General features: G+C 39.9%; 1 protein-coding gene across 4 annotated transcripts in view; it reads left to right on the plus strand.

Moving 5' to 3' along the window:
- Positions 1–15,600, plus strand: part of l2hgdh (L-2-hydroxyglutarate dehydrogenase) — a 34,710-nt gene that overhangs the window by 7,028 nt on the left and 12,082 nt on the right. The window contains exons 2-8 of one of the 4 annotated variants that reach the window (XM_078233959.1): positions 114–229; positions 965–1,116; positions 6,188–6,319; positions 8,803–8,965; positions 11,098–11,132; positions 12,917–13,084; positions 15,198–15,355. In XM_078233959.1, the coding sequence (XP_078090085.1) occupies positions 114–229; positions 965–1,116; positions 6,188–6,319; positions 8,803–8,965; positions 11,098–11,132; positions 12,917–13,084; positions 15,198–15,355 (924 nt within the window). The remainder of the gene's footprint in view (positions 1–113; positions 230–964; positions 1,117–6,187; positions 6,320–8,802; positions 8,966–11,097; positions 11,133–12,916; positions 13,085–15,197; positions 15,356–15,600) is intronic. The other 3 variants (XM_078233960.1, XM_078233961.1, XM_078233963.1) reach the window with 3 other exon arrangements.

Consider the following 15,600-nt stretch of genomic DNA (forward strand, 5'->3'; position numbering starts at 1 on the left):
GCGTACCATTACCTAGTGTTGTTAAAACTCTTACTATATCATATTACACACAGGGACTTGAGTTTAAATAAGTTTGGACTTGTATGATTTTTAATTGCATTTCTCTTTCCTAGTTCTTATGATGTGGCCATTGTTGGAGGAGGAATTGTTGGACTGGCATCTGCCAGAGAGCTTATACAACGGCATCCTAAATTGAGCTACATCCTACTAGAAAAGGAAAAAGAACTGGGTACGCCCTGCTTTAAAAATGCTGAACTAGACAAATTACCAACTTGTAAAGCGTGTCCTGTGCCATAAATTTCAGCCTTAAGCTATTTTGTAATATTTGGCTGGAGTGAGGGAATGCGTTGAGTGGATGAGTGGGAGATGGTAATGACTTCTTACATACTATGTGCAACCAAGCCTGTGGCTCTCAGATTTGAGACAAACGTTGGTGCTCTAAGTGAGTAGGTCAGTAAAGGCATCAACTGTTCTATCTCTTTTTTTTTTCCCTCTCCTCTACCCCCACCAAAAGAAAATCATAACCCCTAATTCCTTTTTAAAAAAGCTGACTCTCAACACCTTGATCTTTGCAAGCCACCATCATATCACCAAACTCTTCCAGTTAGGGAACGTATCATTACAAACCAACTTGCTATCCACCTCTGCCTGCTCAGATGATGAGTGGAGAGCCAGAGATGTGAAGATGGAGTAATTTTTCCACAGGTAGAACACAATAGTGAAATGTTTGGAGGTAATTGGGTAAATGTCGATGGCAAGATAATCATTGCATGAGGGAAGTGATTTTGAGTATGAGTGCACTCTGCCACCAAATGGCCCAAGTTTACTTAGTTTTTAATGTGCCAATGCAAAGAGTAGGGCCAGTATTGTTACCTAATATATAAAACAATATCATAAAATTAATGTTCATTAATACTACAGTAGTTTAATAAATTTAATAATTATTATTTATCCCCGTGCTCAGCTTTCCACCAGAGTGGGCACAATAGTGGGGTAATTCACAGTGGAATTTATTATACTCCTGGCTCTTTGAAGGCCAAACTGTGTGTGCGGGGTGCTGAACTAAGCTATGCTTATTGTGTGAAGAAGGATATCCCTTACAAAAGATGTGGCAAAGTAAGTATTCCTATTGCTATATGCATGTTCATTACATTTCTTCTTTTCTATTGCTTGCAGTGACTATATGAATGTGTCTACAAATTACTTGTACTATTTTTGAGAAGTTTAATTTGAAATACCAAAATTTTACCTTGAAAAATGAAACACTCTAACTCTTGCTGTTACTAAATTAGAATATTTGTTAGTTATGGAACCCAGCATATTTACTTCCTACAGCATACGCCTATTTTTTTCATGTTTATGTATATAACCCACCAACAATGGCTATATGTTTATATGTTGACACAGAAAATTGAAGACTGTGGGTGCAGTTTTCTGATGAGCAGTCCAGTGTGCATCAGAAATAAGTTTATGTGCTCACTGTGAGTTTTCTATACCATTAAAACCTATAATAAACACACATTTACATACAATTATTTTTTTCTAAGTGTTGATTCCAAATTTTCATGTGTTTAAAATAAAAACTCAAATGATTCAGCAAAGTTCTTTCAACGGAATCTGTACAAGCAAGAAAAATGACTGACTTAAGACAGTCCATTTTCTAGAAAGTCTTAATTTTATTCAGCTATCAACAAATAATTCACAACATCTATTACACATGCTGCTTCTACTTTTTTTTTAAGGAGGAGTTCATGACAAAAGCACAGTTGTGATGTATTTATATAAATTTATTATGCGCCTGAAATAAGACGGCACGGTGGCACAGTGGCTAGCACTGCTGCCTCACAGCACCAGGCACCCAGGTTCGATTTCCAACTTGGGTCACTGTTTGTGTGGAGTCTGCACGTTCTCCCTGTATCTGCGTGGATTTCTCCAGGTGCTCCAGTTTCCTCCCACAGTCCGAAAGACATGCTGGTTAGGTGCATTGCCTATGCTAAATTCTCCCTCAGTGTACCTGAACAGGTGTCAGAGTGTGGCGAATAGGGGATTTTCACAGTAACTTCATTGCAGTGTTAATGTAAACCGACCTGTGACAATAAATAAACTTAAAGTTATGAAAATTCAATTTGTAGTTTCTTTAAGTGTTTTCAAAGTGAAAATATCTCTCATGCACACAGATCAAGGGAACCTTCTCTTCTACCTTTCAACTCCTGTTAGAGTATAACACCATAAACTCCCTATCTCATCCAGTCACACAACTTTCTTGAGATCTCTGCATTCCTCCTCATTCTGGACTCCTGAACTTCATCAGTGGTGGCCATGCCTTCAGTTACATAGTCCCTAAAGTCTGGATTTCCCTTTCTAAACCCCCCTCTCCTCCTTTAAGATGCTCCTTTCAAACCTATCTCTTTGACAAAGCTTTTGGTCTCCTGTCCTAATAATTCCATGGTGTCAGATGTGTTTTTATAAAGCCCCTGTGAAGCACCTTGGAATGTTTTATTATATTAAAGGTGCTACATAAATACAAGACATTGTTGGAAAATTCTGCAAGTGCAGATATGATTGTACTTTTTGAGCTGGAACTCAGCAACTTGTTAAAGTAGAATGTCTTGTCATAACCCAGCTTTTTGAGAGAATTGGAGGCCTTCACACAAAAGCTTTGCTAAAGTTTTAAAAGATGCAAAAGATAGTTCCATCACATTTATTCACATTGGAATTCTTAATTTTCTAATCTTGTTTAAAAACTTATTGAGGTAAATATAAATGTCAGTAATAAGAAAGTTGTCGTGGTCAATTTAGTAAAGGAGCACACTGGTGATATATCTCATCAGATACAACTATTTGAATAGAGAATTTTTAGAGTTAGGTTTTGGAATACAAGAGTCTTATTAGGAGATAAAGTAGGCTGAATGTGCATTCACAAGATTTTTAATAAGATAATAGTAGATCTTTGATATTGCTCGCCTAAATGGCATTGTTTTCAGTATATTTTTTGTAAAACAATTTCCTTTTGTTTGTTTCTGTATGTCACTCAACCTCTTTTCATGCCTATTCCCTTACACTCCTTTCTGCTCACCTGAAGCCCCTCTTTTTCTTGTGCCCATGTCCAGCTTCCGAGTGTCCTCATGCATGCTCATTTCTGTTTGTATCTGGCTGTAGAGAACAGCACTAATAACAAACAGCAACTTGAAAATAGGCTTCAGATGAGTCTGTCATTGGCCTGTTCATTGGTATGCAGAAAAAATATCTTTTTGCAGGGGAGAAATGGAACAGACATGGAGTACTACCAGTGCTCATAGTTGCGTATGAGACCTAGAAAACGAGAGGAGGCAGAGTGCAGGCCAAGAAGTGAAAATGGGCTTCAAGCAATCCTACAATGGGCTGAGGAGGTGAAAGAATATTGGGCGAAGAGCAACCCAAGAACAGGAAGAGCATTTGGAAAGATGAAAAATAAATATCAGTAAAAACAATGTAAGAAAACTGTACAAAAGCCAGTATGGGTGTCAGATTGAGCTTTTTAGCAGGATGACCAGTGACCAGAGCTGTTCTTTTGTTTTGTCAATGCCCTCAATATAGAATAGTAATTACTCTTACAATGAGCATGATTCATTGTGTGACAGACAAACGGTAATACTATTAATTCTGGAAATGCCTATTGCCATTCCACCTGTAGTGGAACAAACATTGCAGGTAAATTTGAACATCTTTCTTGGAATTTCCACAGGATCAGGTTTTTCAATGCAATGTGTACACTTGTGTGTTAAATTGAACATGGAGTCAATAAATGACTCCACTCCTATTAAAGTTGCCTGTTCAATCTCTTTGACTTCTTTGAGTAAGTCTTATCCTAGGTGGATGTGATGAACCATATGACACATTGTACCTGAACTTCCAGAAACTTTATGGAAAATTTCACAGTAATTACTATTAGTTAAGATCAAAGGTGTGGCAGTTGAGGATAAGCCTTGGGCATGGTGGCACAGTGGTTAGCACTGCTGCCTCATAGTGCCAGACACCCAGGTTTGTCCAGCCTTGGGCGACTGTGTGGAGTTTGCCTGTTTTTCCGTGTCTGCATGATTTTCCTCTGGATGCTCCGGTTTCCTCCCACAATCCAAGGATGTGCAGGTTAGGTGGATTGGCCATGCTAAATTGCCCCTTAGTGTCCCAAGATCTGCAAGTTAGAATAATTAGCTATGGTAAATGTGTGGAGTTACAGGGAAAGACGGATACTCTGTCAGAGAGTCGGTACAGACTCAACGGGCTGAATGACTTCCTTCTGAACTGTAGGGATTCTAATCTACGATTCTGTGGTTAAGAAATTGGCTGAAGGGCAAAAAACAACAGACACTTGTTCAAAGGATTAGGTTGGGATGGGGTAAGTTGGGCCTGTGCACCACCTGGCGCTCTTACTGTTTCTATTTTTTTTTAAATGTAATTTAAAAATTGATTTTTTTCAGATCATGCTGAAGTAAGAATTTGGGGTTTTGAAATTACAAAATAATGCTCAAAATATGTAAGTGGGAAGAACAATACAAAATTAAGTTTAATACAGACAAAGGTGAATAATGACCATGACATGCCCCCTGAAAAATGTAATTAGCTGTTAAGGAACTTAAAGATCTGGAGTTTCAGTACACTTGACAGTCAGAACTTCCAATCAATACAAAGCTGCCACCAATAAGACACATTGAATGTTGTAGTCAAACAGTGAAATATAAGTCAGGGAAATTTATAATCAAACTGAGCAGTTCTCTAGTCAGACCATTCAGACAAGATCTTTACAGTTATTTTACCACTAAGGCCAGAAATTTTCAGGTGGTGGGGATTTCCCTCCCTGTCACACATTGAATCAGTGGAGAAAGTACCCCATTGGTACCAGCTGCCTCAGAGCCATTTAACATTTGGCAGGACATTAATTGGCTAGGGTGAGATTTCCACAATTCCCCCCCCCCCCTCCCCCCCCAATCTGGGAAGAATGGCTGGCAATGCTCTTAAGGCAGGATAATCGGATGGCCAACAGCTCTGTACTTCTTGCAGCACCAGGTTCGAGTGGTGACCACTGCTGGAACTACAGCCAATCCCTAAAAAAGAGGAGCGAAAGGAGGTCTCACCAAGGGCAAGTTCAGGGTATTCGGGGATGTCTGGCAGTCTCCCAGTGATGGGAATGAGAGGGTTGGGAAGTTGTGTTTGAGAAGTGGGGGGTATAATGCTTCTAATGAACACAGGAGACCCCCAAAAGGAGGAACCCTGTTTGCTTGACACCAGCCCATGCAACTAAAGCTGCCAGGCTTTCTGTTTGCCCTAGGTCTCCCCCTGCCTGAATTAGTGACAGGGGCCGGATGAGGCATTTAAGTCACCACTGCCCTCCATAAAATGGGAGACAATGATACCAAGATTGGTGGCATAGTAGACAGTGAAGGTTATCTAGGATTGCAATGGGATCTTGATCAATTGAGCCAGTGGGCTGGTGAATGGCAGCTGGAGTTTAACTTGGATAAATGCGAGGTGATGTATTTTGGTAGATCGAACCAGGGCAGGACTTACTCAGTTAATGGTAGGGTGTGGACAGGTGGCGAGCAGGCCAGGCATTGCATTTTACAACCCCCTACACTTTCAGAGTTGCTGGTGTTCTGCCCCAGAACACAAGTGAGACATTCAAGTAGAGAAGAGATTGTTTTTATCAGTCATGGGTTGTGGGCATTATTGACGAGGGGCACGTGATGAAGATACTCCCTTGTGCTGTTGGATGAGGAGTTCCAGATTTTATGACCTAAAGCTGATCCTGAGTCAGAGATTCCGATTGTGTGGAAAGGCCATAGAACCTTGAGCTTTTATAAATGCAAGGAAAAACTGAAAATAGAATCAGGAGTTACTAGTTTAAGTTATTAAAAGGAGTTTTGGGACGAATAGGAAATTGTTCTCATCCAAAGAGTAATGAACCCTGCAATAGATTCCCAGAAGGTTTGGCAAAATTCTAATTGAAATCTACTGGCAAATTTTATACAGAAAATACAAAATGAACTATTGTGAATTAACTTGTATTGTGTTCCATTAAATATAGGAAATTAACTGCATAGACTGAATACTTCAACCACTGAACCTTTCAGTCAGTTGGCAGTTCAATTTGTAGGTTTGATCAATCCAGATATCATACTTGATTGACAAATCTTATTTTTTTTTGTTAAAGCTTATTGTTGCTGTCGAGCAAGAAGAAATCCCAAGACTGAAGGCATTGTATAAACGTGGACAACAGAATAATGTCCCAGGTCTAAGCCTTATTGATGCAAAAGAAATCCACAAGCGAGAGCCCTATTGTAGGGTAAAGTGTTCTAAATGTATCTTCCTCTTCCAAACTTTTTGAATTCCTGAAATGTACAGGTTTTTGCCAATGTACTGTTCCAGGGGAGTGAGCACCTTCCGACCATTCGCCCAAGTGGCCATTTTCCATATGTGGCTAAATAATGATGGTGGAGGCTTTCTTTTAATAGTATTATGGTCAAACCCTTTCTCCCAGTGTCCACGTGTGCTTTTCAGCAAGGTGACTGTTTATCAATAGGTGTGAACACCTGACTTATTTTCAGTGTTCCCTATTGTAGGATGCTGTTGGAACTACAGTGCCCCAACTATTACCATGGATCAGATTAGCTAACTCGCCTTAGACTGTGCAACAATTTTGTTTGTATGACTCAGTTACGCAGCCTTTTGCAACTGGGCCATTAAAGGAATACTAGTACTTAAAATGTGTTGAGTAGCACTTATTTTGTTTTTGCTCCTTTTAAAGTATTTCGATACAATAAGGTAAAAATGTATTTAGGAGAAGGTTCATTTTTGGAATTTTAATTCTTGGCTTTACATCAAAATATAAACCATAGATAAATACAGTTATGTATATGAAAAGGATATTGCATAATGTGTGCATTGCACTTGATATCAAAGGTTAAAAATATGAAGGATGTTGTGAGAGGCTAGGGAGGAAATTGCAGGCCACCTAGCAGAGATATTTGAATCATTGACAGCCGCAGATGAGGTGCCTGAAGATTGGAGGGTGGCAAATGTTGTGCCTTTGTTTAAAAAGGGCTGCAGGGAAAGGCATGCAAACTACAAGCCAATGTGCCTAACTTCTGTAGTGGGTGAGTTGTAAGAAGGTATTCTGAGAGACAGGATCGAGAGGCATTTAGAGAGGTAAGGACTGATTAGGGGCAGTCAGCATGGCTTTGTGAGTGGAAAATCATGTATCACCAAGTTGATTGAGTTTTTTGAAGGGGTAACCAAGATGGCTGAGGAGGGCAGTGCAGTTGACGTTGTCTACATGGACTTTAGCAAGGCCTTTGACAGGGTACCACATGGTAGGTTGTTGCATGAGATTAAATCTCATGGGATCCAGGGTGAGGTAGCCAATTGGATACAAAATTGGCTTGATGACAGAGATGGTTGTCGAGGGTTGTTTTTCAAACTGGAAACCTGTGACCAGCGGTGTGCCTCAGGGATCGGTGCTGGGTCCACTGTTATTTGTCATTTATATTAATGATTTGGATGAGAATTTAGGAGGCATGGTTCCTGAGTTTGCAGATGATACCAAGATTGGTGGCATAGTGGACAGTGAAAAAGGTTATCTAGGATTGCAATGGGATCTTGATCAATTGGGCCAGTGGGCTGATGAATGGCAGATGGAATTTAATTTAGATAAATGTGAGGTGATGTATTTTGGTAGATCGAACCAGGGCAGGACTTACTAAGTTAATGGTAGGGCGTTGGGGAGAGTTATAGAACAAAGAGATCTAGGGGTAAAGGTTCATAGCTCCTTGAAAATGGAGTCACAGCTGGACAGAGTGGTGAAGAAGGCATTCGGCATGCTTGGTTTCATTGGTCAGAACATTGAATACAGGAGTTGGGACGTCTTGTAGAAGTTGTACAAGACCTTAGTAAGGCCACATTTGGAATATTGTGTACAGTTCTGGTCACCCTATTGTAGAAAGGATATTATTAAACTAGAAAGAGTGCAGAAAAGATTTACGAGGATGCTACCAGGACTTGATGGTTTGAGTTATAAGGAGAGGCTTTTTCCCTGGAGCGTAGGAGGCTTGGGGGTGATCATATAGAGGTCTATAAAATAATGAGGGGCATAGATCAGCTAGATAATCAACATCTTTTCCCAAAGGTAGGGGAGTCTAAAACTAGACGGCATAGTTTCAAGGTGAGAGGGGAGAGATACAAAAGAGTCCAGAGGGGCAATTTTTTCACAAAGGGTGGTGAGTGTTTGGAACGAGCTACCAGAGGTAGAAGTACAGGCGGGTATAATTTTGTCTTTTAAAAAGCATTTAGACAGTTACATGGGTAAGATTGGTATAGAGGGATATGGACCAAATGTGGGCAGTTGGGACTAGCTTAATGGTAAAAACTGGGCGGCGTGGCCAAGTTGGGCCAAAGGGCCTGTTTCCCTGCTGTAAACCTCTAAGATTCTAAGAAATGCCTTTTTCTAAAGGTTACTCAAATTACAGAAATGTTTATCATTGATCTATAGTCTTTTGAAAATTGTATCTACTTTTAATTATACTTAAAATCAACCTAAGCTTGTTAAGTATTTGTTTTCCTTGAATGTAAAATTTTGATTGGCTGAATTTCAAATTTAGCTTTCTTAGTTGTATTAAATATTAACCTATGATTTACAACCTCAAACAAATAAAATTCTAAAGGAGTAAAGCTATTGGAAAGCTCAGGAATAAGATATGCTAGCAGAACAAAAGATTTTTTTTTAAAAATTGAATTTTCATGCATAACGTTTTCTTCTACTTTGCAATGTAGGGTTTGATGGCTTTGGATTCTCCAAACACAGGCATTGTGGATTGGAGAGAGGTAGCCCTCTCGTATGCAGAAGATTTTTGTGAAATGGGTGGAACTATTAAAACGCAGTTTGAAGCAACTGACTTTCAAATAACTAAGGAAAGTCCTGCAGGCAGCACAGATGGTAAGGACCAACCAAAATTTCTGTTTTTTTAAAATATTCCTGTGATGTAAGCATTGCTGGCATGGCCTCATTTGGCCATCCCTAAACATCTTTGGGTGGTGGTAAGCCGCTGCCTTTAACTGCTGCAATCCATGTTGTGTAGATACACCCACATTGCTTGTATTTTGACCCTGCAACAGTGAAGGAATGGCAATGCAATTCCAAGTCAGGATGGTGTGTAACTTGCAGCTGGTGATGTTCCCATGAGTCTACTGCCCTTGTTTTTCTAGGTGGTAGAGTTTGCTAATTTGAATTTCCTCTCAAAAGTCAGTAAAATAGTAATGTACACTGAAATATCACCAGGGGAACCTTGATGATTCCAACACCACATTTATAAAGGAGAATCATTTTCACAAATTACAAGTTGCAATGTGCTCAACAAAAGTTGTACTGATGACAATGCTTAACACGTGTATGATCTAATGAATGTTAGTTGATTAAAAGTAGTGTTTGTGACTTTTTGTCTTAATATTCAAGGGAGACCCATATGGGGTCAGCACTGCCTAAACATCGTACGGGTGAGCTAGAGCTTAGTCAATTTGGTGATCAACATTTAAGCTCACTACCGGCCTCCAAAGACCTGGAATAAAGTCAAATTGATGATTCATGTTTCTGTGCCTTTAGAGAATTTACATCATCTCACTATGGTTTATAGCTGTGAAGTGACTCTGACAGAATGGTTGCTTTCATAGTCTAACTGGAGTACATGGGGGCAATTCTCCCAGAAAAATACTTAAATGCCCAATGGGCGGGAAAACAGGAGATTTTCCTGCCTGTTTCTTTGGGCGTAATTAGTTGAATGAATCTCCAGTGGCACAGGGGGATTCACGCTGATGGGGAGGGGGGGATTCTCAGCCCACTCGAGAGGCCAGCAGCATAGTGGTCAACGGGCCATTGCACGTGTGCCGATCTATTAGTGGGGAGATGGGCATATGTGCAGGTGTCTCTCAACACCCCCCCCCCTTTGCATCGCCGGCCTTCCGATTGCTTCCCACGGTTAGCCCCAATCGCCCTACAATCTGTCAGTGGGGAGATCAGCACATGCACACTGTCCCCCACCCCTCCATTGCCGGCCTTCCAATTGCCACCACCTTCCGCGCCCTCCCTCTTCTCCCCCCCCCCCCCCCCCCAACTTGAGCAGCACTGCAGGCTGGAAGACTTGCCCCTGTTTATTTACGAAGTAGGTATTGTATGCAACATGAAAATATAAAATATCAGATGCAAATGGAAGTTTATAATACTTCATAAATATGTGGCAACATTTTAGATAAATAGGCAAGTGAGTTAGCATACTGTGCTTGACAAAATACTGGAAAAACTCAGCAGGTCTGGCAGCATCTGTGAGAGAAACAGCGTTAATATTTTAAAGCCATATGACTCTTTGTCAGAGCTGGAAAGAGTTAGAAAGTTGATGGATTTTAGACTGTTGAGAGAGTGGAGCAAAATAGAAGGTCAAAGATAAGTGGGAGGTGATGAAATTAAATTGCTCATGTTAGCACTTGCCAAGACTTAACCTAATGATGACATGAAACTGCACACAAGATATTTCCAAAATTTGCAGTCTTAGTGGTTGTCTGTTGTAGAAATTTGGGTGGGAAGGAAAACAAGCTATTCCAGTTGGGAGTGTTGTTCTTTGTGGGTTTAATAATGGGATGAAGTACAGCAAACTAAGTCTGCATCTATTCTGTACAATACTTGACCCAGAAGTACTGGATGTCCAGAAGTGAAAAATAAAATCAGACGATGAATATTTTTTAGAAAGTAAAATATTCCATAACTATTCTTATTCTTCGTGAGATTAATATCACCAAATTTAAATTTGAAATAGTCTTGAGCTTTGCTTCACAATCCTATGCAATTCGAATGATTTACATTTAACTTGATTATCAGTATAACTTGCGACACAGCATGTGCTAAAGCTATTTTGAGTTGATATGTTTCTTTCCAATGCACAACTGTTCTTTGTAAGTTTTACTACTTAAAAACTTACAAACTTATGTAAGAATCATACACATGAAGTTCAGCAGTATTAATGAGCCAAAATAGCCAATTATTCTGATACTTTGATTAGAGAGATTCTTTTTTTGTTCTAGGTCTAAAATATCCACTAACAATCAGGAATTTGAAGGTAAAAAATTTTTATTATCTAAAATGGAACAACATGGTGGATATAATGAGTACTGACAGTATATTTCCCAGCTTAATTTATAACAAACTAAAAGTAGCCTTTACTTTTTTCATAATTAACCTAAGCTGCATGTTATCTTAAAATTAGAAATAGATTGGGATGTAATACTTTTGGACATTGAGACCACGATATGAATGCTACTCATAATTAGGTCGAGACTCCTTTTGTTGGCTACAAAACGTTTGCATGAAATTATTTAGAGAACCCTCTATCCAGGTCTCAGAACAAGAGGAAAAAATCATAAACTGTTAATAATTCAGCGCGTGTCGTCCATTTCATTGAATGGAGATGGAGGGAGTGAAAAAATTCATATGGTTGGTGTTGAAAAGTTTGTTGAGGCAGAACTTTAGAGCTTTACATCTACTTATTCCCGACACACCCAGCTTGGGAATGCTGCATGCTGACACTGGTTGACAGAAATTGGAAAATATTGCACTCCTGATTGTAAATATTTAGATTGTCTGACCTTTATTTTGGATAATTCCTGAGATGTTACTTATACAGCTTTTGAAGTTTAAAGTTTATTTATTAGTGTCACAAGTAGGCTTACATTAACACTGCAATGAAGTTGCAGTGAAAATCCCCCAGTTGCCACACTCCAGCGCCTGTTTGGGTACACCGCGGGAGAATTTAGCATGGCCAATGCACTTAACCAGCACGTCTTTGGATTGTGGGAGGAAACTGGAGCACCCAGAGGAAATCCACGCAGACACAGGAAGAATGTGCAGACTCCATACAGACAGTGACACAAGCTGGGAATCAAACCAGGGTCCCTGGCACTGAGGCAGCAATGCTTACAGCAGAACATCCTGGTAGCTTTACAGTGCGAAGGATGTAACAAAGACAAGTTTTGAGGAAGTATTTGAAAGTGTGAATAAAATTAAATCAAATGGAGGTTTTTTGGCAGCAATTTCCGGAGAGCAGGGGTACACTTTCACAGATGTTGGGGTGACAGAAGGACACTGAGTAATCCAGATTCTAAAGAGCAAAAAAGATTGCAACTTTGAATGAAAGAGCATCCCACCCTGGCCCCCGCCCCGGTAACCATGCATTTACCATAGCTAATTCACCTAACCTCCACATCTTTGGACGCACTATTAGCTTACTGGAGGGGACAGAGACATAAGTGAGTAATAAGGTCAATACAGATGTAGTTGACATTGCAGAAGTGAGACCAGATGATTTTCTGTAATGGAATAGTTTTTGTCCACTGTCTTGGTTCTTATGTAAGAAATTATCAATTTTGACGATACTTGGGAACTATTGGCACTTAGTCTAAGACCAATGACTAAAGACATGGAGGGTAATGCAAATTTTCAATATGTGTCCCTCTACATTTTAGGCCATTTATCCTGTGTTTGTTCTCTGTTCAGTAGTTTTCTAGACAGGTCAAGCCGTGGTATGTACCTCCTTTATAGAAAATGTGCACTTTGAGTCAAAATTCTATCATTGTATTCAATTTCTTTTCCTCCAAGATTTCTCCTCTATATATTTGTTACCTAAGTTTAATGCTGGGACCATCCTGCTCCTTATGGCACAGCTGCTCACTTCCTCAATCAGCTGTGTTTACTTTAAAAAAAATATATATTTTATAATTCAGATCTTACTAAAAGAGCCACATGGAAAAGGTTAGCAATAAATCTAATCCTAATACACTTCTTCACATGATGCATGCTTATTCCATTAAATTGCTATGTATATGTGTGTGTGTGTATTTTTAACAGGGAACTGCAATACACTGCAGCTACATTGTGACATGTGGAGGCCTTTATTCAGACAGGCTATCCCAGAAATCGGGCTGTAGTAGTGAGCCGTGTATCGTGCCTTTTCGGGGAGATTACCTGGTGCTAAAACCAGAAAAGCACTATTTAGTCAATGGAAATATTTATCCCGTAAGTATTTGGAGTGGATGTAATAAGTTTATTTTATCTTGAGGAACTACACAAGAGATTGTATATTTTTTTTTAAAATTCCGATAGAATACAGATGTAATTGGGTACAGATATTTAAATATATGTTTGGGGTGGAGAAGTGAAAAGGGCAGTGTGGATAGTTTCTTTGCAATTTGCAAACTAGCCAGAAGGAGAGGTTCTGAGGCTGCAACTCCTTGGAGGCAATTTTCACAAAATAACTCAGTGTCCAACGGGCTAGAAAACGGGAGGTTTTCCCGATCGTTGGCCCTACCACTAGCCCCCATCCCCTCGATGCAGAGCTTTCCCCTTTTCCCTCCCTTCCTATCCCCTGGTCTGACTCCGTCCCAGTCTGGCTTCACCCCTGTCTGGGCATAAGCAGAGTGGGCAGACCCCTTACCCGCTCTCCTAGTATAGCATAAAACCAAGATTGAATGCAAACAGTGTTGCACGTTAAAGTAGGGCCTCCCTCATTTTACTTTTGGAGCACGCTGGTGGACGAATACTATCAAAGAGTAAAAATGGACAATCCTGATTTTCTGAAGTGACAAACGCCTCCAATCTCATATATAATACACCTTTGTCAGGTTAAAAGACTATCACGAAATTAGGAATATAATCACAAGGGAACAAAGAAATATATAACTATCCATGGAGTTTGAAAAGACCAGACAGGATTGTTGTGCAACACCAGGATCCATCCAGAATTCCACCGAAGCCTTTGCACCTCTCATATTATCATCCCGAAGGCCCGGTAAAGAGAAACCTGGGGCCCAGTGGGTAGCAAAGACCCTTCACATCTGACCTCCTCCAGCCCTTCTGAACGAGGACAAGACAACATAAGACCAGTGGTCAGAGTCTTTGATCGAGCCCAGGCTTTGAAGACTGGATATAATGTGCTCCATTGAATTCGAGATTATGAAAGCATGGCAGCCAGTTCTCGCATTCAGCCAGGAACTCATCCCCAGCTCCCTTCAATAGACCGGTGCACGGATACTCCTTCTCTGGCCCCATCTCCCCAATCAATCAGGATATTCTACATAGCATGCAGCAGGACTTCCAAGAAATGGAGGTGAGCCCCCACCAAGGAAACTGCCCCCACGACTGGCCTCTCTTCCACTTCACACATTCTCTTTAGGATATCTCGCAGTTCACCAATAATATGTGCTAGGGAACTAAGACCGTTGTACGCAACGACTCTCTCAATGGCACCCATCATGTCGTGCCTATGGCATTACCAAAGCCTGAATCTGCTCACAAGCAAAAATGCCAGTGGAAACTGGGCCCCACCTTCCTTCTCTTTGGTAGCAAACTGGGCCCCACCCCAGTTGTCTCCGACTGCCTCAATCAAACAAGGACTTTCTTGACTTAACTCGGCTTCCCATCGCCAAAAGTTAGCCAGGATCTTCCAGGAACGTAGCACATATTATACACACCAAGATCAAATAATTATGGTTATGCACCAGGATAAAAAAAAGATTAAAAGATGTATAGTACCAGAGCGCTCAAAAACGCAGCTGCTCTTGTGCTTGCATCACATGACCCCTGATCAAAATTATTATTGTTTTCAATTGTATCCCCTCTGATGAAAGCAATAAAGGATATTTTTAAACTTGATTTCAAATCGGCTTTTTACAGGTTAAATTAAAGCGTTGAAATTTGAAAAACAAGGCAGTGGAGTGGGAGACATGTCATTATTTTGTTGAGGTTCTGCTTTTTTTTTGTTGCTGTGAATTGTTTCGTAGTGATGTAAAATGTGCAACGTACCAGCACCATGAATGCCATTATATATTAAGAAAATCTATGAGAATTTCATTCTAATGTGGCAAACCAAATCTGACACTGTTAGTTAAGTGCTTTTCTTTCCATAATGGTAAACTGTAGCTAATGTATTGCTTATGAACAGGCTTGTATCACCACAATATAGTCGACCAAACTCTCATATCTAATCAACATAACCGTTTGTTTGAAATTGTGTCTTTTTTTTAGATTTGAATACTTAATTAAACAATCCGAATGAAAAGTGTTTCTTCCACAGGATTCTTTGAATATTTCTATTAAGGTCCATTAAATTGTCTGTCTTTCTCTTTTATAGGTTCCAGATCCAAGGTTTCCTTTCCTTGGTGTGCACTTTACACCCAGAATGGATGGTAGTGTCTGGCTTGGACCCAATGCAGTTTTGGCATTTAAACGGGAAGGTTATAATGTTTATGACTTTGATCTGCGTGATTTTACAGATGCTATAAGCTATCGGTATGTAGTAGATTCCAGAGCTGAATCTCTAACACATGAATGGATTAATGCAGTATTTTAGTTTTAAAACTGTATCCTCCAACAGTGACTGAAATGTTAGATCTCCAGTTCATAAATGCAAACCATTTATTACACTTGTTCATCAGCTAATCTTTATAAAAATGGAGCATTTTTGAATGACATTTGATCTTGGAATAGATCTTGGGGTTCATATATACTTCCTTCTGTAACCATTTCTGATCTGT

The sequence above is a fragment of the Mustelus asterias genome, chromosome 18 (genome assembly GCF_964213995.1).
Source record: "Mustelus asterias chromosome 18, sMusAst1.hap1.1, whole genome shotgun sequence".
NCBI classification, from domain to species: domain Eukaryota; kingdom Metazoa; phylum Chordata; class Chondrichthyes; order Carcharhiniformes; family Triakidae; genus Mustelus; species Mustelus asterias.